The following is a 23,574-nucleotide window of genomic DNA, read 5'->3' on the forward strand; positions in this document are numbered from 1 at the left end:
AACCCTATCCTGGCACAAGAAACACAAAATATTACAAGGTACACAATAATGATCATCTTCTACAACATAATCCATAATGTGCGAATGGTTTTGCGGCAGTGAAATATTCTAAAACTTTTGTGTAAAGTGTAATATTTTGAGTTTTTGTGCCAGAGTGAACTCTATCCCATTCAGCTTACCTTGCAATCATATATTAAATCATTACAACCTAGGCTCTTGCTAGAGTTGCATCCTCAAGCTAAATCACTGTATTTTTTACATACAAAACGTCCGTTAATACATACCTTGTGCTTCTGCGATCGCAAGTGCTCAGACTTGAGTGAACGGAAGTTGAGTTTGCACGTGAGACAGAAGAACGTCCTCATGTTGGGGTTCTTCAGTTTGGCCTCCTCGTCAATGTCCTTCTGTTCTGCCCTCTGTTCCATTCTCAGTTTGCCCAGAGCTCTGCTGACCTTAGCTCCGACAGCGGCCATTGCTATCTGGTGCTTGGACTTGGCCAGGTGAAGCATGTATTCCTACATTACACCACAATGTTTTAGCTTGACTATTAATACTGATATTCCATCCTCATGTTAAGTTGTCACCAGTTTTCAAATCAAATGTGCATAGTTAAATTGAGCGACTGGCAGAGTGTACAATACTAAGAAAATTAATTGATTTGTCAAATACGCCGGCGATTTAACCAAACCAAATTGATAAGGCTACTTTTTGTAAGTTGCAGCATCTTTACTCAGTAATAAAAACTAAGAGATAAGTACAATTTTTTAATACTATAACTTGCTTTGAGAATGGTTCATTCAACCGTTTTTTTGTTTTTCTTTAAATAGGCTAAAAATGGTTCATTTAGATTGGATCCTTCATTATCAAAAGTCAATGATTTCAGTTAGGGTTGATTCATGAAATATTTTCAATTTTATTTTAAAAGTTTTTAGATCAAAACCTAATCAATCCTCGATGGTAAGAATTTCAATGATGTAAGCTTTTTCTGAATATCTGAATTCGCCGTTACACCTTTGTTAGGACCATTGAGGCAAGTGTAATTTTGTCATCCTTGGAAGTATTGCTGCTAATTCAAATGTTTACTTAAAATAGCACAGTTTTAACAAGTCGTTAGCTTAAAGAATAGACTTTTAACATTGTGAAATTGTAATTTTTTTTATTCAGGGAATGGCTGTAAGAAGTAATCTTAAGGAAGTAGTATGGAAAGATAGTAAAGATAAGATAATAAATACAGAGCAACAATCCCCCAAAAAGGGCAAACTTAATATCTCAAATTGAAATTTTACAGAATTAATTTAATATTTTAGTCTCTTTATACTATTTTATTAAATATGATTTGGATTTATCAGACAGTGTATGTTTAGGAGGGTCGTGTTAATGTTGGAATGACAATATATTCTTTCTTACAAACTGGGCAATCTCTAATGACAAAGTTTAACCAGCTTAACTGAACAGAAAGCTGAGGTTTTGGTTCCATACCCTCAAATATGAGAAATAACTTTGGTGCCCACTTTCAACTGGCTTAGGAAGAGGATGATTAACTGGTGTGATACAAAACTGTTGATGAAAGTTAGTAAACATACAAAAATAGAATCACTGAAGGCTGGTGTATTCATTGATTAGCAAGTACACATTGTGTAACTCACCTTGAATGTTTCACAGTGAGCCAAACAATGAGGACATTCAAGCTTCATGAAAGGTTGTCCGAGGTAGTTCTTTCTAACAGGACCATCAACATCACGACCTTCAGAGTCCTGCTTCACAGTAACCTACAACATAGAAAACAGCTGATTACAACATAGAAAACAGCTGATTAAAACAGAGAAAACAGCTGATTACAACAGAGAAAAAACTGATTACAACAGAGAAAACAGCTGATTGCAACAAATAAAACAGCTGATAACAGAGAACACAGCTGATTACAACAGAACAGCTGATTACAACAGAAAAACCAACTGATTACAACAAAGAAAACAGCTGATTACAACAAAGAAAACAGCTGATTACAACATACAATAAAGCTGATCACACAAAACATCAACATAGTATTATATTACTAACATAGTTGACAGATAGATCAATTAATTTGTTTGAAAAATGTATCTATTGTAATAGTGTTTCTGTACTAGCATACCCTCAACCTTGTAAAAAAGTAAAATCTACAGATAGAACAATGGCACATTTTCCAATGATCTACGCCTGGCAGATAGAGTAGGCTACCTGATTATTCGGCATTCAGGTCTGTGTTAAAAAAGGAATACAAAGTAGACCAGGAAATGGAGGTTTACTCAGTTTTATTTTAATTTAAAGTAGTCAACAAATAACAAAAATGTAAAAAACCTTTTTAACTTGGATTCCCAAATTTTTGAAGTGTTAATTGTATTGTATTGCCGTATAAGTATATATATATATATATTTTATTATTGTATTATTTTTTATTACTTTAGGGATAAAACTTCCACAAACACTATCATTTTACTATAACTCTTTTCAATTTTTTTAAAGTGTTTAGACCAATTTTTAACGAGTAGTTACATTTAACACTCCTCACCTGTAAATCTTTGTTCTCTCCGCTTTCATCTTTTTCTTTATCATCTTCCTTCTTCTTGGGAATCTTTCGCTTTATCTTTTTGACTACTTTGACAACTTTTTTAACAGTTTTCTTCTTCTTGTCCTCTTTCTTATTATCTACTTCCATTTCCTCATCTTCATTTTCAGTATCTTTCTTTGTTTTTTCATCATCATCCTTCTCCTGTCCTTCCCCATCTTCGTCAGTCACCTCTTCTTCAACTACCTCCTCTTCTTCAACTTCTTCCTCTTCTCCTTCCTAAAAAATAATTTTGTTACAATCTATCCAAACTTAAATAATTTTAATCTTGTTTCTTAATGATATTTTTTTAACCACACCGTGTTAACAAACATATTAAATATTATATTATTATATTAAATTAGATTAGGTTTTATGTTTGGTTTTCAGAAATAATCACAGAGTGTCCAGTGTCCAATGAAAACAAATTAAATGGTAAAATCAAGTACGAATGTCAAACTGACCGATTATCATTTAGCAATAAGAAAAAACTAATTTACAATTGATTCTGGTACATCACGGATGATTTCCCACAGTCCAAGCAAGATAACAACATCCATTTACAACCATCGCAGCATTTCGCGCTTTAGTTCATTACAATACTTATGGCTCCGCTAGCATAGCAACACACAAGATAATTTTCCACAATGATAATTCTGTACTTGACATATCAATGAAAAAAGAGAGCAAATGGTGGTTATCAATAAGTGATAATTCAAAATATGAAAGTTCCCTATCTCTTAGAAAATGCATTAACATTTTTTTTCGTGTTCAGGTTGGCTGAACACCCTGACACAATATAATGTGATAGTAAGCTGCAGAGTTGTAACATTTAATTTAATTTTCAAGAATCAAAATAAGAAAACCATCCGAAATGGTAAAATAATTATGAAAATCACAACAGTGAAACAGACCTCATCTTCATCGTCATCACTTCCTTCCTTCTCAGCTCGGGCACGCAATCTTCTAAGCCTAAGAAAAATAACAAAAAAATATAAGAAACATTTTTTAAATAGCTTTTTCACTATTTTAACTAGTGACTAGAAGAGAGTAATCTAGTCTGTCCCAAGTACATAATTACATTGGGGATTCCTAAACCTCTTTTAGTTTAAACTAAAACCGCAAAGAGTAAATGATCTACCCTAATTCCTTGTATGTAAACTGTATGTAAAAAAAACATCAATTGAACATTTCTATTGTCAGAAGCAGCATCTATTGCAATGAGGAGAGGAACAAGTTATTTCAATTATGCTGAACCAACTCTAAATGCTAGCAGGTGGTAAGAGCATTTTAAAAATGTATGACTGACTAAAATGAGCTAACAGAATTTTTGATTTAGAAAACTGTATTGATTAGGCCTAGTTGTTTTACGGATCTTAAATATGATAGAATTTCTTGAGGCTAAATTGTTATTTGTATGATTTTGTCATAGTGATATTTGCTATTTGAAGAAATCTTTGCAGTGTTATAAAAAATGCATTGCAGTTGTAAATATGTAAGTGCAAAAATTCAGCAATATCTTTTTCTGATTTAGACCAGTGTCTTTTTTGCGTTGTGTTTTAAAAGGAATTTCCTAAAGCAAATTGGTCAGATTGTGAGCAAAGTCACTCATAATCATTTGATAGAAAATAATCATTAATTTCTTCCTGCTCAATGTGCTTTCTTTTTTTACTTCAAATTTAAGTAGTGGATAACATTGTGTGTTGATTACAAGCTCCTTTCCAAGATATCGAAAGGTTCTGAAAGCAGTGCAGAACCACGGGCACAATAATATATTATTGTTCCTGTAGAAAACATCATCCAATCTTAGAATCTGATACACTGTCTTTTCTAGACACCAAACTCTTAATACTTAACCATGTTCTGATCTAAATACTCAAATGAGTTCTTTCAGGAGTAATTTCAATCTAATACCCAAGATACAAGAAACTTCATGTTTTGTATCTCATGCAGTTCTCTACATTTTTACTTGTGTAGCCCAGAATTAAGATTTCATTTTATGCTTTTAATTTGTTTCAAACTTTGTTACAGATACTATTACCTTCGACTAAGCTTGTTATACAAGCTGTTTGACAATATTCTCAATCACTCATAATAAAATTCTTAATTGTATATAGTATGGTTGAATCATCTGTTGATCCACATCAGCCCATTCAAAACTATTGAATTTGAAGAAAATTCAAGACTAGTTACAACTTTTCTTTCAAAAAGTGCAAGTCACTCTATAGTGTATTTCTCATTATCTTTCATCGACACATCCGAGAAGACAATAGTACATCTGCAGAAAGACGGAACACACCAGGTTTCAATCTCCATTGTTAGACCGAGATTCGAAAACCGGCCATTCCTGTCTAGTTACCTCTCAATTCTATAAAGCTTGAGGCGGCGCAAATATTCTTGTGACCTGCCAATCGGTTTGCGAAGGCCGTAACTTCCAACGGCACTTCGTTTTCTCACAAAAGTATCAACTCGAGAGGCCGGCTCGTATCGCCTGAAACTACTCCTGAAGCCTCGGGAGAATGTTGATCGTCCTCGGTAAGAGGTCCCTCGTGGGGTCGAGTGGCGTGGGCCGCTAATATTCAGCGGTTTTCTAAACTGGTAATCGTCAGAACGGATCCTCTCCCGTTCCTCTCTGAACGAGGACACTCTTCTTTCATCACCTCCATAGCCACTCATCCGCTTGCCTTCGTAACCTCCATAGCTACGGGACGGGTATTCCATTCCGTCGTAATCGTGGCTTCTGTGCATGGATGACGCCTGCATCAAATCAATTTCAACATAATCATTATCAGTTTTTGGCAGGTTGAAAAAACGGTAGACACAGTAAATACCTGAAAAATAAGTTAGGAATATTGTAGGTTAAAAATATTAATGGCCATCCAAGGAATCTTCTATGTTGTTCCCGATTCTTTGTCTGTTATGGTTTGCCGCTGTCACTACAAGTGCATGTTAGTCAATAATTCCTTCTATTTGTTAAACTTTCTCAAAAACTAATTATCAATTTTGTATTTTGTATTCTACCATAAAATCACACTGAAAGTTGTTACAATTTCATTGGTTTAAGTTTCACAAATCAATGTGGTCAATACACTCATATCTATAATATTCCAAAAGGTTTTCTTTTTTAAATTAATTTTTAATGTTAAACTGTATTTGTTAACATTTTGAAAGGACTTGGAACCCATTTTGTAAATTTTAATTCTTGCAAACTACATCCACCCAAAGTATAATATTTCTCACACTACTATTTTAGGACAATGATAGTCAATCCATTTCATGAAATGGCATTTCAAATGTTGTGTAAATGCATCACTCTATCAGCATAGAAGGCCTTCAAATTATTTACATTAGATGGTTTGTCTCCTGTTACTCCCTTGCCACTTTCTTAACTGTACAAGTTTTTCTTTTTATTAAATAATTTCAAAAGAAAATTTTACTGTTATGTACTTACAAATTTAACGGATTTTATATTTTTTTGTTTCAATGCCTGAAAGAAAAGTTCTGGTTAAGGTTGACTTTGGTTTATCATGTTGGAGGATAAATACTTGAATAAAATCCTAGAAATTTAAGTCTTATAATTAGTTTTAAAACAATTATACATTACTGTAATTATTACGGATACTGATTTGATTTTGGATTAAATATCCTAAATAATTAAATAACTTTTTACCTGTTATGACAGAATTGGTTATACAGCTTAAATCGTACAAATAAATTTACAGTTAATAATATAATTACTCACAGGGCGGATATGAAACATAAAACATAAAATAAAGCTATGAACCGTATTGTAAACCATCATAAGAATTCCGTATTACATTCTTTAATTTGGTTAAATTATGAGATTTTGTGATCACAATGATACTGAATTGACACATGTGATCATTTCCCGTAGTCACAATTAATTATCACAAAATGGTACCCTAAAAAAGACCTTAAAAGTAATTTAAAAATTTTATTATTATTAGGTGTTCAAAATTAAAATCTCAAAATGAAACCAATACTCTAAGTGAGAACCATTTAACCGTGCTTGCTTATTTGATTTGGCTATCCTCTTTCGTTAAAGGAAATTTACTTTCCGCTTTGAGCTCACAAATTCATTTGTTTCCAAATGAGATTTAATAAGAACATTTACTAAATTACATCAGTTGTGAAAGCAGCAGTTCCCAGTTTACATTTTTGTGGATTTTTCTTTAACCGAAGTGGACAATGTTATTACAATAACAATACCAATTTTAATCCAAAAGTCTCTAGCAAGTCAAACTTATATTGTAAGTAAACTATATAGAATTATTAACATCATACCACTTCTAATCATAACAGAACAAAAAAGCAATAACTATCATTATGCAATTTAAAATGACTACGGTTTACTCTTTTAATATAAAATACCGTAAACTCCCTCTTATACCGTTTCCTTGAGACCAAGGCCAGTCTGAACAACGGTTTTTTCGGTTAAACTGCGTACCCTAAAACTTGTTACATAAGGATTATACTATAATGATTATTCCTAAAAAAAAAATAAGACACTTTGGGGTAATTACTGTAAACACAAAACACCAGATGTCAATTCCTGATGTCAATCCCTGGTCTGAAATATTTCGCTTGAGAAAAATTGTTTCAGTATCCTTCCTGCCGATCCAATCCGGTTAAACCAATGTGTTGATTAAAATATTCTGGTTAAAGAGATTTCACTTCTGCCAAGTGTAGTCTGGTTACAAGGTGTCCGGATAAGAGGGAGTCTACTGCAAATCAGTTGAATCCGTTAAATAGCTGTGGTTTGTAATTTTGAATTTAAGGGATAAAACTGTTGACTTATAAACCATTTGTCTGTGAACAGATTTAAAATAACTTCAAAATTGGTATGGACTTGATACGAAAATGTTGTACACAGGCTTATGGGCAAAGGGATTAGGATTACTCATAAATTTAAACCACATTAACCATTTGGATTAAAGTCTGGACAAACATTACGTAAGCAGTTTTAAACTGACGATGTTTCTGTTGCGTACAAATTTAACATAGTAGTATTTTAACTCACAGGGGAGTAGTCCGCCCTCATTCTCTTGCGATCAGGAGAACCTCCTCGGTGAGAATGCTCTCGGCTTGAATAACTTCCACTGTCCTGTAACAAACATCAGTACTCGTAAAATAATATTTGGTTAGTACAGGTTTTGCTAGTGATACTAGGTTGGTTGGTTGGTTGACAATATCAAACAAAACAGCCATGTGACAAAGCACAAGTTGTGAACTTTATTGAAAACTGGAACTTTCAACAAAATTTGTTTTTTTTTTTCAACACATATAACTCTACTTACATCCCCACGGTAACGGTACGATCCGTCTTCACGACTGTGGCTAGAAGTACGATCCCCTCCACCACCTGTAAACATCATCAACACGATTTGATTAGTAATTGTTGAAAAATCTCAGCACAAGTAGGAAGAGATAGCTGACTATTCTAAACTCAAAATATATTAGCCTAAGTGTAATAATTATACCTTAACCACATTACTTAATACCTTCTTAGAAATTTATGAATTTTCTAAGAATTCTATTTTATGGTTGAGATCTAATATGCCAGGGTAGCTTTCAAAGAACTAATTTTAAAAGGAGTTTTGCAATAAAATGTGAATGGAATGAAATTAGATTGGGAGTCCCAACAGGGCTTGATTTTGAGTCCTCTTCTTTTCTTAATTTATGTTAATGAATGACCTACCTGAAAACATTTCTGATAATTTAATACTGTGAACAGATGACACAACTGCTGTTGACAAATCTAAAACAGAGGATGATTTATGGGTAAATGTAGAAGAAGCTTTGACAGATCTTAGAAGGGGGTTTGAAATAAATGGGATAAAATTAAATCCAGAAAAAAACACAGCAAGTAAAATTTAATACAATACTATCTTGAACATCCAAACATATGAAATTTGGCAAAAATTGTTTGCTGAATTTTCATGGAAATGCCCGATAGAAAAAAATACTCCCAGAAGATAAATAAGCCTAACTAATAAGTCTTACAGTTTTTCACAGCTTAAAAATAAAATAGGGTACAGAAATTTTAAAAAGTACAAAAAATAAACTCCAATTTCAAAAATGTATTTTTGTTTTCTTCAATGTACCAATTGCAACTTTAATTTCTCAACTTGAATTTTTACGCACCACCCTAGTGTAAAAATTGTATCTGACTGGGTGGCTCGATTTAACAACTAGGCCTATGATGTACATTGATTCACATTAATAAATTGACTACCTGGGATTGTTGGTCTATTAATATTCAAAGCTGCGTGGTAAATCTCACCTGAGTAACGAGATCTTGATTCATACATGCCGGAGTCATCACGCTCCCACTTGCCTCCCCCGCTGCCACTGAACCTCCCGCCCCGACCACTGCCTCGGCTGGACCCAGCGTAGCCTCTGCTGCTGCCTCGCCACCCCCCTCCCTCGCCACCTCTGCTGCCTCGATAACCTCCACCTCCGCCTCGGTAGCCTCCACGGCTGCCTCGGGGGGAGCTGCAACATCACACAGTAGATAAGGTTCATGTGTGTTGTGGACCTAATAACTCTGTTTTTCTACAGTAAAACCCCAATCAACCAAAACAAAGAAGGTGAGGTTTGTTATTGATAACCTTTTTATTCAGTAATTCAAAATGGTTTGATTTTAAAGGCTATTTTAGTTTGAAAACATCTATTACATTGGTTTCTTTAACAATATTATAGTAACCATCAGCATAAAACCCGCACTAACCTTTTATATCCAGAATAGCTCATTTCTCTTCAGTTCCCACTGAACCTCTTCAGCCCCACTGAACCTATTCAGCCCCACTGAACCTCTCAATCCTGAAAAAAATAAAAATCAGACGTATACTTTAACATTCAATTTAACTACCGGTTAAGTATACACAGAATAGACTTTCCATGCAATGTGAACATTTGAAGCCAAAAAACGTGTAGTGCAATCTGTTGAGATGGTCTACCAGCTAATGTAAGTGTTCTGAATTAAGTGATAAATCAATCAACTGTTTGCTATGATACTGTATTGATTTTTAACCCAATACACTAGTACCCTCTTGTCAGATGGACTTAAAATTCACTATTTTCTTGGCTTCAAATTTGTACATTACATCGGAAATCTATTCTGTGTACAGTCAATGGTAGAACAGAAATAATCAGGCTCAAACAGGCATCCAGTAGGCTGGATTTAGAAAAAGATACGACCACCAAGAGACCCTTTTAATAATTGAAGTTACCATTAATAAATTTGAGATGGTCAAGAGTGCTGGGACAAAAATTAATTGCTGTCTAGGATGAATGAACATTTTATGAGCAGACAGAGAGTTTGTGTATGTGAGTTCCGGATTTCATCCCCTAATTCTAGTCAGTAATGTAGCATTGCAGTATGGCATTTTGGGTGAATTACTGCACCCTTTACACTACAATCAGATTTTAGTTACAGTAAATGTATGTAATTTTATACCAAATCACCTTGTTATAAACAATTGTTCTGTATTGTATTGCACTTAAATTTGAAAATTCATACATGCAAGGAGTTTTTAATTTTTGAGGAATGATTTTTAGATTACTGGAGGGTTCAAATAAACAAATGATTATTTACCAAGGTTATGCTTTTTTATTGTCCGAGGAGCATGAACACAGTTCTAAATTATTGCTTGTATGTTAAAATTCTATTTAAACTAAATCCTGCACTTTCATTAATTACACAAAAAAAGTTGTTTGGTTTTAAATTTGTAGGTGAATAGATTAACTTTGCTTAAAATTATAAGACGAATGTAAGAAATTATAGTTTTTGTTTTGAAGTAAATATAGCATATACATACATAACGCTTACACAGTATCAATTTTAGAAGGTATAGTAGCAAAAAATGTAAGTCCATTACCCAAAAGTTGTCAGTTATAATCTATAATTGTTATTGATATGTTTGTTGTTTGCACATCTGGTTACAATTTCGTACAACCGATGGTTTCATCTTAAATGTTTGCCATTTGTATCAACTCAATGTATTTCAGAGTAAATGCTACAAATATTCCTAGATATACAATCCAGGGTATAGCTCAGATTAAAGGCTACAAATATACCTGGAATGTGGCCTCCACCCCTTTTTAGCCATCCATTCCTCGCCCCACACTAAAAGATGACAGTAGTCAAATTTAAATTTACTTTGAATGTGGCCTCCTCCACCCCTTTTAGCCACCCATTTCTCACCCCTTCTTAAAACATGACAGTAGTCTCTTACATGCAATTGCTTAAAATCACTAGGCTATGTGATGTGTATCATGTTTAAATTTATATTATTTTGAATGTGGCCTCCTCCACCCCTTTTAGCCACCCATTCCTCACCCCACATTAAAACATGACAGTAGTCTCTTACATGTAATTGCTTAAAAACACTAGGCTATGTGATGTGTATCATGTTTAAATTTATATTTATTTTGAATGTGGCCTCCTCCACTCCTTTTAGCCACCCATTTCTCACCCCACATTAAAACATGACAGTAGTCTGTTACATGTAATTGCTTTTAAAATCACTATGTGATGTGTATTATGTTTAAATTTATATTTATTTTGAATGTGGCCTCCTCCACCCCTTTTAGCCACCCATTTCTCACCCCTCATTAAAACATGGCAGTAGTCTGTTACATGTAATTGCTTTTAAAATCACTATGTGATGTGTATCATGTTTAAATTTATATTTATTTTGAATATGGCCTCCTCCACCCCTTTTAGCCACCCATTTCTCACCCCTCATTAAAAGATGACAGTAGTCTGTTACATGTAATTGCTTTTAAAATCACTATGTGATGTGCATCATGTTTAAATTTATATTTATTTTGAATGTGGCCTCCTCCACCGCTTTTAGTCGCCCATTTCTCACCCCTATTAAAACATGACAGTAGTCACTTACATGTAATTGCTTTTGAAATCACTATGTGATGTGTATCTGAATTAATATTTATTTTGAATGTGGCCTCCTCCATCCCTTTTTAGCCATCCATTCCTCATCCCACATTTAAAGATGACAATAGTCAAATTTATATTTATTTTAAAAGTGACCTCCTCCACCCCTTTTAGCCACCCATTTCTCACCCCTCATTAAAACATGACAGTAGTCTGTTACATGTCATTGCTTTTAAAATCATTGTGAGATGTGTATCATGTTTAAATTTATATTTATTTTGAATGAGGACTCCTCCACCCCTTTTAGCCACCCATTTCTCACCCCACATTAAAACATGACAGTAGTCTGTTACATGTAATTGTTTTTAAAATCACTATGTGATGTGTATTATGTTTAAATTTATATTTATTTTGAATATGGCCTCCTCCACCCCTTTTAGCCACCCATTTCTCACCCCTCATTAAAACATGACAGTAGTCTGTTACATGTAATTGCTTTTAAAATCACTATGTGATGTGTATCATGTTTAAATTTATATTTATTTTGAATGGGGTCTCCTCCACCCCTGTTAGCCACCCAATTCTCACCCCTCATTAAAACATGGCAGTAGTCTGTTATATATAATTGCTTTTAAAATCACTATGTGATGTGTATTATGTTTAAATTTATATTTATTTTGAATGTGGCCTCCACCACCCCTTTTCGCCACCCATTTCTCACCCCTCATTAAAACATGACAGTAGTCTGTTACATGTAATTGCTTTTAAAATCACTATGTGATGTGTATCATGTTTAAATTTATATTTATTTTGAATGGGGCCTCCTCCACCCCTGTTAGCCACCCATTTCTCACCCCTCATTAAAACATGACAGTAGTCTGTTTTATATAATTGCTTTTAAATCACTATGTGATGTGTATCATGTTTAAATTTATATTTATTTTGAATGGGGCCTCCTCCACCCCTTTTAGCCACCCATTTCTCACCCCTCATTAAAACATGACAGTAGTCTGTTACATGTAATTGCTTTTAAAATCACTATGTGATGTGTATCATGTTTAAATTTATATTTATTTTGAATGTGGCCTCCTCCACCGCTTTTAGTCACCCATTTCTCACCCCTCTTAAAACATGACAGTAGTTCCTTACATGTAAATGCTTTTGAAATCACTATGTGATGTGTATCTGAATTAATATTTATTTTGAATGTGGCCTCCTCCATCCCTTTTTTGCCATCCATTCCTCACCCCACATTAAAATATGACAATAGTCAAATTTATATTTATTTTAAAAGTGGCCTCCTCCACCCCTTTTAGCCACCCATTTCTCACCCCTCATTAAAACATGACAGTAGTCTGTTACATGTAATTGCTTTTAAAATCACTATGTGATGTGTATCATGTTTAAATTTATATTTATTTTGAATGTGGCCTCCTCCACCCCTTTTAGCCACCCATTTCTCACCCCTCATTGAAACATGACAGTAGGTCTGTTACATGTAATTGCTATTAAAATCACTATGTGATGTGTATCTGAATTTATATTTATTTTGAATGTGGCCTCCTCCACCCCTTTTAGCCACCCATTTCTCACCCCTCTTAAAACATGACAGTAGTCTGTTACATGTAATTTCTTTTTAAATCACTATGAGATGTGTATCATGTTTAAATTTATATTTATTTTGAATATGGCCTCCTCCACACCTTTTAGCCACCCATTTCTCACCAATCATTAAAAATGACAGTAGTCTGTTACATGTCATTGCTTTTAAAATCACTACCTATGTGATGTGTATCTGAATTTATATTTATTTTGAATGTGGCCTTCTCCACCCCTTTTAGCCACCCATTTCTCACCCCTCCTTAAAACATGATAGTAGTCTGTTACATGTAATTGCTTTTAAAATCACTATGTGATGTGTATCATGTTTAAATTTATATTTATTTTGAATGTGGCCTCCTCCACCCCTTTTAGCCACCCATTTCTCACCCCTCATTAAAACATGACAATAGTCTGTTACATGTAATTGCTTTTAAAATCACTATGTGATGTGTATCATGTTTAAGTTTATATTTATTTTGAATGTAGCCTCCTCCACCCCTTTTAGCCACCCATTTCTCACCCCTCATTAAAACATGACAGTAGTCTGTTACATCTAATTGCTTTTAAAATCATTGTGAGATGTGTATCATGTTTAAATTTATATTTATTTTGATTGTAGGCTCCTCCACCCCTTTTAGCCACCCATTTCTCGCCTCTCATTGAAACATGACAGTAGGTCTGTTACATGTAATTGCTATTAAAATCACTATGTGATGTGTATCTGAATTTATATTTATTTTTAATGTGGCCTCCTCCACCCCTTTTAGCCACCCATTTCTCACCCCTCTCAAAACATGACAGTAGTCTGTTACATGTAATTGCTTTTAAAATCACTATGTGATGTGTATCTGAATTAATATTTATTTTAAATGTGGCCTCCTCCATCCCTTTTTAGCCATCCATTCCTCATCCCACATTTAAAGATGACGATAGTCAAATTTATATTTATTTTAAAAGTGGCCTCCTCCACCCCTTTTAGCCACCCATTTCTCACCCCTCATTAAAACATGACAGTAGTCTGTTACATGTCATTGCTTTTAAAATCATTGTGAGATGTGTATCATGTTTAAATTTATATTTATTTTGAATGTGGCCTCCTCCACCCCTTTTAGCCACCCATTTCTCACCCCTCATTGAAACATGACAGTAGGTCTGTTACATGTAATTGCTATTAAAATCACTATGTGATGTGTATCTGAATTTATATTTATTTTGAATGTGGCCTCCTCCACCCCTTTTAGCCACCCATTTCTCACCCCTCTTAAAACATGACAGTAGTCTGTTACATGTAATTTCTTTTTAAATCACTATGAGATGTGTATCATGTTTAAATTTATATTTATTTTGAATATGGCCTCCTCCACCCCTTTTAGCCACCCATTTCTCACCCCTCATTAAAAATGACAGTAGTCTGTTACATGTCATTGCTTTTAAAATCACTACCTATGTGATGTGTATCTGAATTTATATTTATATTTATTTTGAATGTGGCCTCCTCCACCGCTTTTAGTCGCCCATTTCTCACCCCTATTAAAACATGACAGTAGTCACTTACATGTAATTGCTTTTGAAATCACTATGTGATGTGTATCTGAATTAATATTTATTTTGAATGTGGCCTCCTCCATCCCTTTTTAGCCATCCATTCCTCATCCCACATTTAAAGATGACAATAGTCAAATTTATATTTATTTTAAAAGTGACCTCCTCCACCCCTTTTAGCCACCCATTTCTCACCCCTCATTGAAACATGACAGTAGGTCTGTTACATGTAATTGCTATTAAAATCACTATGTGATGTGTATCTGAATTTATATTTATTTTGAATGTGGCCTCCTCCACCCCTTTTAGCCACCCATTTCTCACCCCTCTTAAAACATGACAGTAGTCTGTTACATGTAATTTCTTTTTAAATCACTATGAGACGTGTATCATGTTTAAATTTATATTTATTTTGAATATGGCTTCCTCCACCCCTTTAAGCCACCCATTTCTCACCCCTCATTAAAAATGACAGTAGTCTGTTACATGTCATTGCTTTTAAAATCACTACCTATGTGATGTGTATCTGAATTTTTATTTATTTTGAATGTTGCCTTCTCCACCCCTTTTAGCCACCCATTTCTCACCCCTCATTAAAACATGATAATAGTCTGTTACATGTAATTGCTTTTAAAATCACTATGTGATGTGTATCATGTTTAAATTTATATTTATTTTGAATGTGGCCTCCTCCACCCCTTTTAGCCACCCATTTCTCACCCCTCATTAAAACATGACAATAGTCTGTTACATGTAATTGCTTTTAAAATCACTATGTGATGTGTATCATGTTTAAGTTTATATTTATTTTGAATGTGGCCTCCTCCACCCCTTTTAGCCACCCATTTCTCACCCATCATTAAAACATGACAGTAGTCTGTTACATCTAATTGCTTTTAAAATCATTGTGAGATGTGTATCATGTTTAAATTTATATTTATTTTGATTGTGGCCTCCTCCACCCCTTTTAGCCACCCATTTCTCGCCCCTCATTGAAACATGACAGTAGGTCTGTTACATGTAATTGCTATTAAAATCACTATGTGATGTGTATCTGAATTTATATTTATTTTTAATGTGGCCTCCTCCACCCCTTTTAGCCACCCATTTCTCACCCCTCTTAAAACATGACAGTAGTCTGTTACATGTAAATGCTTTTAAAATCACTATGAGATGTGTATCATGTTTAAATTTATATTTATTTTGAATATGGCCTCCTCCACCCCTTTTAGCCACCCATTTCTCACCCCTCATTTAAAGATGACAGTAGTCTGTTACATGTAATTGCTTTTAAAATCACTATGTGATGTGTATCATGTTTAAATTTATAATTATTTTGAATGTGGCTTCCTCCACCGCTTTTAGTCGCCCATTTCTCACCCCTATTAAAACATGACAGTAGTCACTTACATGTAATTGCTTTTGAAATCACTATGTGATGTGTATCTGAATTAATATTTATTTTGAATGTGGCCTCCTCCATCCCTTTTTAGCCATCCATTCCTCATCCCACATTTAAAGATGACAATAGTCAAATTTATATTTATTTTAAAAGTGACCTCCTCCACCCCTTTTAGCCACCCATTTCTCACCCCTCATTAAAACACGACAGTAGTCTGTTACATGTCATTGCTTTTAAAATCATTGTGAGATGTGTATCATGTTTAAATTTATATTTATTTTGAATGTGGCCTCCTCCACCCCTTTTAGCCACCCATTTCTCACCCCTCATTGAAACATGACAGTAGGTCTGTTACATGTAATTGCTATTAAAATCACCATGTGATGTGTATCTGAATTTATATTTATTTTGAATGTGGCCTCCTCCACCCCTTTTAGCCACCCATTTCTCACCCCTCTTTAAACATGACAGTAGTCTGTTACATGTAATTTCTTTTTAAATCACTATGAGATGTGTATCATGTTTAAATTTATATTTATTTTGAATATGGCCTCCTCCACCCTTTTTAGCCACCCATTTCTCACCCATCATTAAAAATGACAGTAGTCTGTTACATGTCATTGCTTTTAAAATCACTACCTATGTGATGTGTATCTGAATTTATATTTATTTTGAATGTGGCCTTCTCCACAACTTTTAGCCACCCATTTCTCACCCCTCATTAAAACATGATAGTAGTCTGTTACATGTAATTGCTTTTAAAATCACTATGTGATGTGTATCATGTTTAAATTTATATTTATTTTGAATGTGGCCTCCTCCACCCCTTTTAGCCACCCATTTCTCACCCCTCATTAAAAGATGACAGTAGTCTGTTACATGTAATTGCTTTTAAAATCACTATGTGATGTGTATCATGTTTAAATTTATATTTATTTTGAATGTGGCTTCCTCCACCGCTTTTAGTCGCCCATTTCTCACCCCTATTAAAACATGACAGTAGTCACTTACATGTAATTGCTTTTGAAATCACAATGTGATGTGTATCTAAATTAATATTTATTTTGAATGTGGCCTCCTCCATCCCTTTTTAGCCATCCATTCCTCATCCCACATTTAAAGATGACAATAGTCAAATTTATATTTATTTTAAAAGTGACCTCCTCCACCCCTTTTAGCCACCCATTTCTCACCCCTCATTAAAACACGACAGTAGTCTGTTACATGTCATTGCTTTTAAAATCATTGTGAGATGTGTATCATGTTTAAATTTATATTTATTTTGAATGTGGCCTCCTCCACCCCTTTTAGCCACCCATTTCTCACCCCTCATTGAAACATGACAGTAGGTCTGTTACATGTAATTGCTATTAAAATCACCATGTGATGTGTATCTGAATTTATATTTATTTTGAATGTGGCCTCCTCCACCCCTTTTAGCCACCCATTTCTCACCCCTCTTAAAACATGACAGTAGTCTGTTACATGTAATTTCTTTTTAAATCACTATGAGATGTGTATCATGTTTAAATTTATATTTATTTTGAATATGGCCTCCTCCACCCTTTTTAGCCACCCATTTCTCACCCATCATTAAAAATGACAGTAGTCTGTTACATGTCATTGCTTTTAAAATCACTACCTATGTGATGTGTATCTGAATTTATATTTATTTTGAATGTGGCCTTCTCCACAACTTTTAGCCACCCATTTCTCAACCCTCATTAAAACATGATAGTAGTCTGTTACATGTAATTGCTTTTAAAATCACTATGTGATGTGTATCATGTTTAAATTTATATTTATTTTGAATGTGGCCTCCTCCACCCCTTTTAGCCACCCATTTCTCACCCCTCATTAAAACATGACAATAGTCTGTTACATGTAATTGCTTTTAAAATCACTATGTGATGTGTATCATGTTTAAGTTTATATTTATTTTGAATGTGGCCTCCTCCACCCCTTTTAGCCACCCATTTCTCACCCCTCATTAAAACATGACAGTAGTCTGTTACATCTAATTGCTTTTAAAATCATTGTGAGATGTGTATCATGTTTAAATTTATATTTATTTTGAATATGGCCTCCTCCACCCTTTTTAGCCACCCATTTCTCACCCATCATTAAAAATGACAGTAGTCTGTTACATGTCATTGCTTTTAAAATCACTACCTATGTGATGTGTATCTGAATTTATATTTATTTTGAATGTGGCCTTCTCCACAACTTTTAGCCACCCATTTCTCACCCCTCATTAAAACATGATAGTAGTCTGTTACATGTAATTGCTTTTAAAATCACTATGTGATGTGTATCATGTTTAAATTTATATTTATTTTGAATGTGGCCTCCTCCACCCCTTTTAGCCACCCATTTCTCACCCCTCATTAAAACATGACAATAGTCTGTTACATGTAATTTCTTTTTAAATCACTATGAGATGTGTATCATGTTTAAATTTATATTTATTTTGAATATGGCCTCCTCCACCCCTTTTAGCCACCCATTTCTCACCCCTCATTAAAAATGACAGTAGTCTGTTACATGTCATTGCTTTTAAAATCATTGTGAGATGTGTATCATGTTTAAATTTATATTTATTTTGAATGTGGCCTCCTCCACCCCTTTTAGCCACCCATTTCTCACCCCTCATTGAAACATGACAGTAGGTCTGTTACATGTAATTGCTATTAAAATCACCATGTAATGTGTATCTGAATTTATATTTATTTTGAATGTGGCCTCCTCCACCCCTTTTAGCCACCCATTTCTCACCCCTCTTAAAACATGACAGTAGTCTGTTACATGTAATTTCTTTTTAAATCACTATGAGATGTGTATCATGTTTAAATTTATATTTATTTTGAATATGGCCTCCTCCACCCCTTTTAGCCACCCATTTCTCACCCCTCATTAAAAATGACAGTAGTCTGTTACATGTCATTGCTTTTAAAATCATTGTGAGATGTGTATTATGTTTAAATTTATATTTTTTTTGAATGTGGCCTCCTCCACCCCTTTTAGCCACCCATTTCTCACCCCTCATTGAAACATGACAGTAGGTCTGTTACATGTAATTGCTATTAAAATCACCATGTAATGTGTATCTGAATTTATATTTATTTTGAATGTGGCCTCCTCCACCCCTTTTAGCCACCCATTTCTCACCCCTCTTAAAACATGACAGTAGTCTGTTACATGTAATTTCTTTTTAAATCACTATGAGATGTGTATCATGTTTAAATTTATATTTATTTTGAATATGGCCTCCTCCACCCCTTTTAGCCACCCATTTCTCACCCCTCATTAAAAATGACAGTAGTCTGTTACATGTCATTGCTTTTAAAATCATTGTGAGATGTGTATCATGTTTAAATTTATATTTATTTTGAATGTGGCCTCCTCCACCCCTTTTAGCCACCCATTTCTCACCCCTCATTGAAACATGACAGTAGGTATGTTACATGTAATTGCTATTAAAATCACCATGTGATGTGTATCTGAATTTATATTTATTTTGAATGTGGCCTCCTCCATCCCTTTTTAGCCATCCATTCCTCATCCCACATTTAAAGATGACAATAGTCAAATTTATATTTATTTTAAAAGTGACCTCCTCCACCCCTTTTAGCCACCCATTTCTCACCCCTCATTGAAACATGACAGTAGGTCTGTTACATGTAATTGCTATTAAAATCACTATGTGATGTGTATCTGAATTTATATTTATTTTGAATGTGGCCTCCTCCACCCCTTTTAGCCACCCATTTCTCACCCCTCTTAAAACATGACAGTAGTCTGTTACATGTAATTTCTTTTTAAATCACTATGAGATGTGTATCATGTTTAAATTTATATTTATTTTGAATATGGCCTCCTCCACCCCTTTTAGCCACCCATTTCTCACCCCTCATTAAAAATGACAGTAGTCTGTTACATGTCATTGCTTTTAAAATCACTACCTATGTGATGTGTATCTGAATTTATATTTATTTTGAATGTGGCCTTCTCCACCCCTTTTAGCCACCCATTTCTCACCCCACCTTAAAACATGATAGTAGTCTGTTACATGTAATTGCTTTTAAAATCACTATGTGATGTGTATCATGTTTAAATTTATATTTATTTTGAATGTGGCCTCCTCCACAACTTTTAGCCACCCATTTCTCACCCCTCATTAAAACATGACAATAGTCTGTTACATGTAATTGCTTTTAAAATCACTATGTGATGTGTATCATGTTTAAGTTTATATTTATGTTGAATGTGGCCTCCTCCACCCCTTTTAGCCACCCATTTCTCACCCCTCATTAAAACATGACAGTAGTCTGTTACATCTAATTGCTTTTAAAATCATTTGTGAGATGTGTATCATGTTTAAATTTATATTTATTTTGATTGTAGGCTCCTCCACCCCTTTTAGCCACCCATTTCTCGCCCCTCATTGAAACATGACAGTAGGTCTGTTACATGTAATTTCTATTAAAATCACTATGTGATGTGTATCTGAATTTATATTTTTTTTTTATGTGGCCTCCTCCACCCCTTTTAGCCACCCATTTCTCACCCCTCTCAAAACATGACAGTAGTCTGTTACATGTAATTGCTTTTAAAATCACTATGTGATGTGTATCATGTTTAAATTTATATTTATTTTGAATGTGGCCTCCTCCACCGCTTTTAGTCGCCCATTTCTCACCCCTATTAAAACATGACAGTAGTCACTTACATGTAATTGCTTTTGAAATCACTATGTGATGTGTATCTGAATTAATATTTATTTTAAATGTGGCCTCCTCCATCCCTTTTTAGCCATCCATTCCTCATCCCACATTTAAAGATGACGATAGTCAAATTTATATTTATTTTAAAAGTGACCTCCTCCACCCCTTTTAGCCACCCATTTCTCACCCCTCATTAAAACATGACGGTAGTCTGTTACATGTCATTGCTTTTAAAATCATTGTGAGATGTGTATCATGTTTAAATTTATATTTATTTTGAATGTGGCCTCCTCCACCCCTTTTAGCCACCCATTTCTCACCCCTCATTGAAACATGACAGTAGGTCTGTTACATGTAATTGCTATTAAAATCACTATGTGATGTGTATCTGAATTTATATTTATTTTGAATGTGGCCTCCTCCACCCCTTTTAGCCACCCATTTCTCACCCCTCTTAAAACATGACAGTAGTCTGTTACATGTAATTTCTTTTTAAATCACTATGAGATGTGTATCATGTTTAAATTTATATTTATTTTGAATATGGCCTCCTCCACCCCTTTTAGCCACCCATTTCTCACCCCTCATTAAAAATGACAGTAGTCTGTTTCATGTCATTGCTTTTAAAATCATTGTGAGATGTGTATCATGTTTAAATTTATATTTATTTTGAATGTGGCCCTCTCCACCCCTTTTAGCCACCCATTTCTCACCCCTCATTGAAACATGACAGTAGGTATGTTACATGTAATTGCTATTAAAATCACCATGTGATGTGTATCTGAATTTATATTTATTTTGAATGTGGCCTCCTCCATCCCTTTTTAGCCATCCATTCCTCATCCCACATTTAAAGATGACAATAGTCAAATTTATATTTATTTTAAAAGTGACCTCCTCCACCCCTTTTAGCCACCCATTTCTCACCCCTCATTGAAACATGACAGTAGGTCTGTTACATGTAATTGCTATTAAAATCACTATGTGATGTGTATCTGAATTTATATTTATTTTGAATGTGGCCTCCTCCACCCCTTTTAGCCACCCATTTCTCACCCCTCTTAAAACATGACAGTTGTCTGTTACATGTAATTTCTTTTTAAATCACTATGAGATGTGTATCATGTTTAAATTTATATTTATTTTGAATATGGCCTCCTCCACCCCTTTTAGCCACCCATTTCTCAACCCTCATTAAAAATGACAGTAGTCTGTTACATGTCATTGCTTTTAAAATCACTACCTATGTGATGTGTATCTGAATTTATATTTATTTTGAATGTGGCCTTCTCCACCCCTTTTAGCCACCCATTTCTCACCCCTCATTAAAACATGATAGTAGTCTGTTACATGTAATTGCTTTTAAAATCACTATGTGATGTGTATCATGTTTAAATTTATATTTATTTTGAATGTGGCCTCCTCCACCCCTTTTAGCCACCCATTTCTAACCCCTCATTAAAACATGACAATAGTCTGTTACATGTAATTGCTTTTAAAATCACTATGTGATGTGTATCATGTTTAAGTTTATATTTATTTTGAATGTGGCCTCCTCCACCCCTTTTAGCCACCCATTTCTCACCCCTCATTAAAACATGACAGTAGTCTGTTACATCTAATTGCTTTTAAAATCATTGTGAGATGTGTATCATGTTTAAATTTATATTTATTTTGATTGTGGCCTCCTCCACCCCTTTTAGCCACCCATTTCTCGCCCCTCATTGAAACATGACAGTAGGTCTGTTACATGTAATTGCTATTAAAATCACTATGTGATGTGTATCTGAATTTATATTTATTTTTAATGTGGCCTCCTCCACCCCTTTTAGCCACCCATTTCTCACCCCTCTTAAAACATGACAGTAGTCTGTTACATGTAAATGCTTTTAAAATCACTATGAGATGTGTATCATGTTTAAATTTATATTTATTTTGAATATGGCCTCCTCCACCCCTTTTAGCCACCCATTTCTCACCCCTCATTAAAAGATGACAGTAGTCTGTTACATGTAATTGCTTTTAAAATCACTATGTGATGTGTATCATGTTTAAATTTATATTTATTTTGAATGTGGCTTCCTCCACCGCTTTTAGTCGCCCATTTCTCACCCCTATTAAAACATGACAGTAGTCACTTACATGTAATTGCTTTTGAAATCACTATGTGATGTGTATCTGAATTAATATTTATTTTGAATGTGGCCTCCTCCATCCCTTTTTAGCCATCCATTCCTCATCCCACATTTAAAGATGACAATAGTCAAATTTATATTTATTTTAAAAGTGACCTCCTCCACCCCTTTTAGCCACCCATTTCTCACCCCTCATTAAAACACGACAGTAGTCTGTTACATGTCATTGCTTTTAAAATCATTGTGAGATGTGTATCATGTTTAAATTTATATTTATTTTGAATGTGGCCTCCTCCACCCCTTTTAGCCACCCATTTCTCACCCCTCATTGAAACATGACAGTAGGTCTGTTACATGTAATTGCTATTAAAATCACCATGTGATGTGTATCTGAATTTATATTTATTTTGAATGTGGCCTCCTCCTCCCCTTTTAGCCACCCATTTCTCACCCCTCTTAAAACATGACAGTAGTCTGTTACATGTAATTTCTTTTTAAATCACTATGAGATGTGTATCATGTTTAAATTTATATTTATTTTGAATATGGCCTCCTCCACCCTTTTTAGCCACCCATTTCTCACCCATCATTAAAAATGACAGTAGTCTGTTACATGTCATTGCTTTTAAAATCACTACCTATGTGATGTGTATCTCAATTTA

General features: G+C 34.2%; 1 protein-coding gene across 2 annotated transcripts in view; it reads right to left on the reverse strand.

The window, feature by feature from the left end:
• LOC128994479 (uncharacterized) overlaps positions 1-23,574 on the reverse strand; it is a 41,042-nt gene that overhangs the window by 4,646 nt on the left and 12,822 nt on the right. The window contains exons 2-11 of one of the 2 annotated variants that reach the window (XM_054419062.1): positions 9,339-9,430; positions 8,892-9,103; positions 7,906-7,970; positions 7,629-7,712; positions 6,039-6,074; positions 4,947-5,344; positions 3,502-3,559; positions 2,552-2,827; positions 1,647-1,769; positions 285-515 (exon numbers count right to left, since the gene is read on the reverse strand). In XM_054419062.1, the coding sequence (XP_054275037.1) occupies positions 285-515; positions 1,647-1,769; positions 2,552-2,827; positions 3,502-3,559; positions 4,947-5,344; positions 6,039-6,074; positions 7,629-7,712; positions 7,906-7,970; positions 8,892-9,103; positions 9,339-9,361 (1,506 nt within the window). In that variant the 5' untranslated portion in view covers positions 9,362-9,430. The remainder of the gene's footprint in view (positions 1-284; positions 516-1,646; positions 1,770-2,551; positions 2,828-3,501; positions 3,560-4,946; positions 5,345-6,038; positions 6,075-7,628; positions 7,713-7,905; positions 7,971-8,891; positions 9,104-9,338; positions 9,431-23,574) is intronic. The other variant, XM_054419063.1, reaches the window with a different exon arrangement.

This window comes from Macrosteles quadrilineatus, unplaced genomic scaffold (genome assembly GCF_028750875.1).
Source record: "Macrosteles quadrilineatus isolate MER2022 unplaced genomic scaffold, UCM_ALF_1.0 Scaffold_5__1_contigs__length_97177068, whole genome shotgun sequence".
Lineage (NCBI taxonomy): Eukaryota > Metazoa > Arthropoda > Insecta > Hemiptera > Cicadellidae > Macrosteles > Macrosteles quadrilineatus.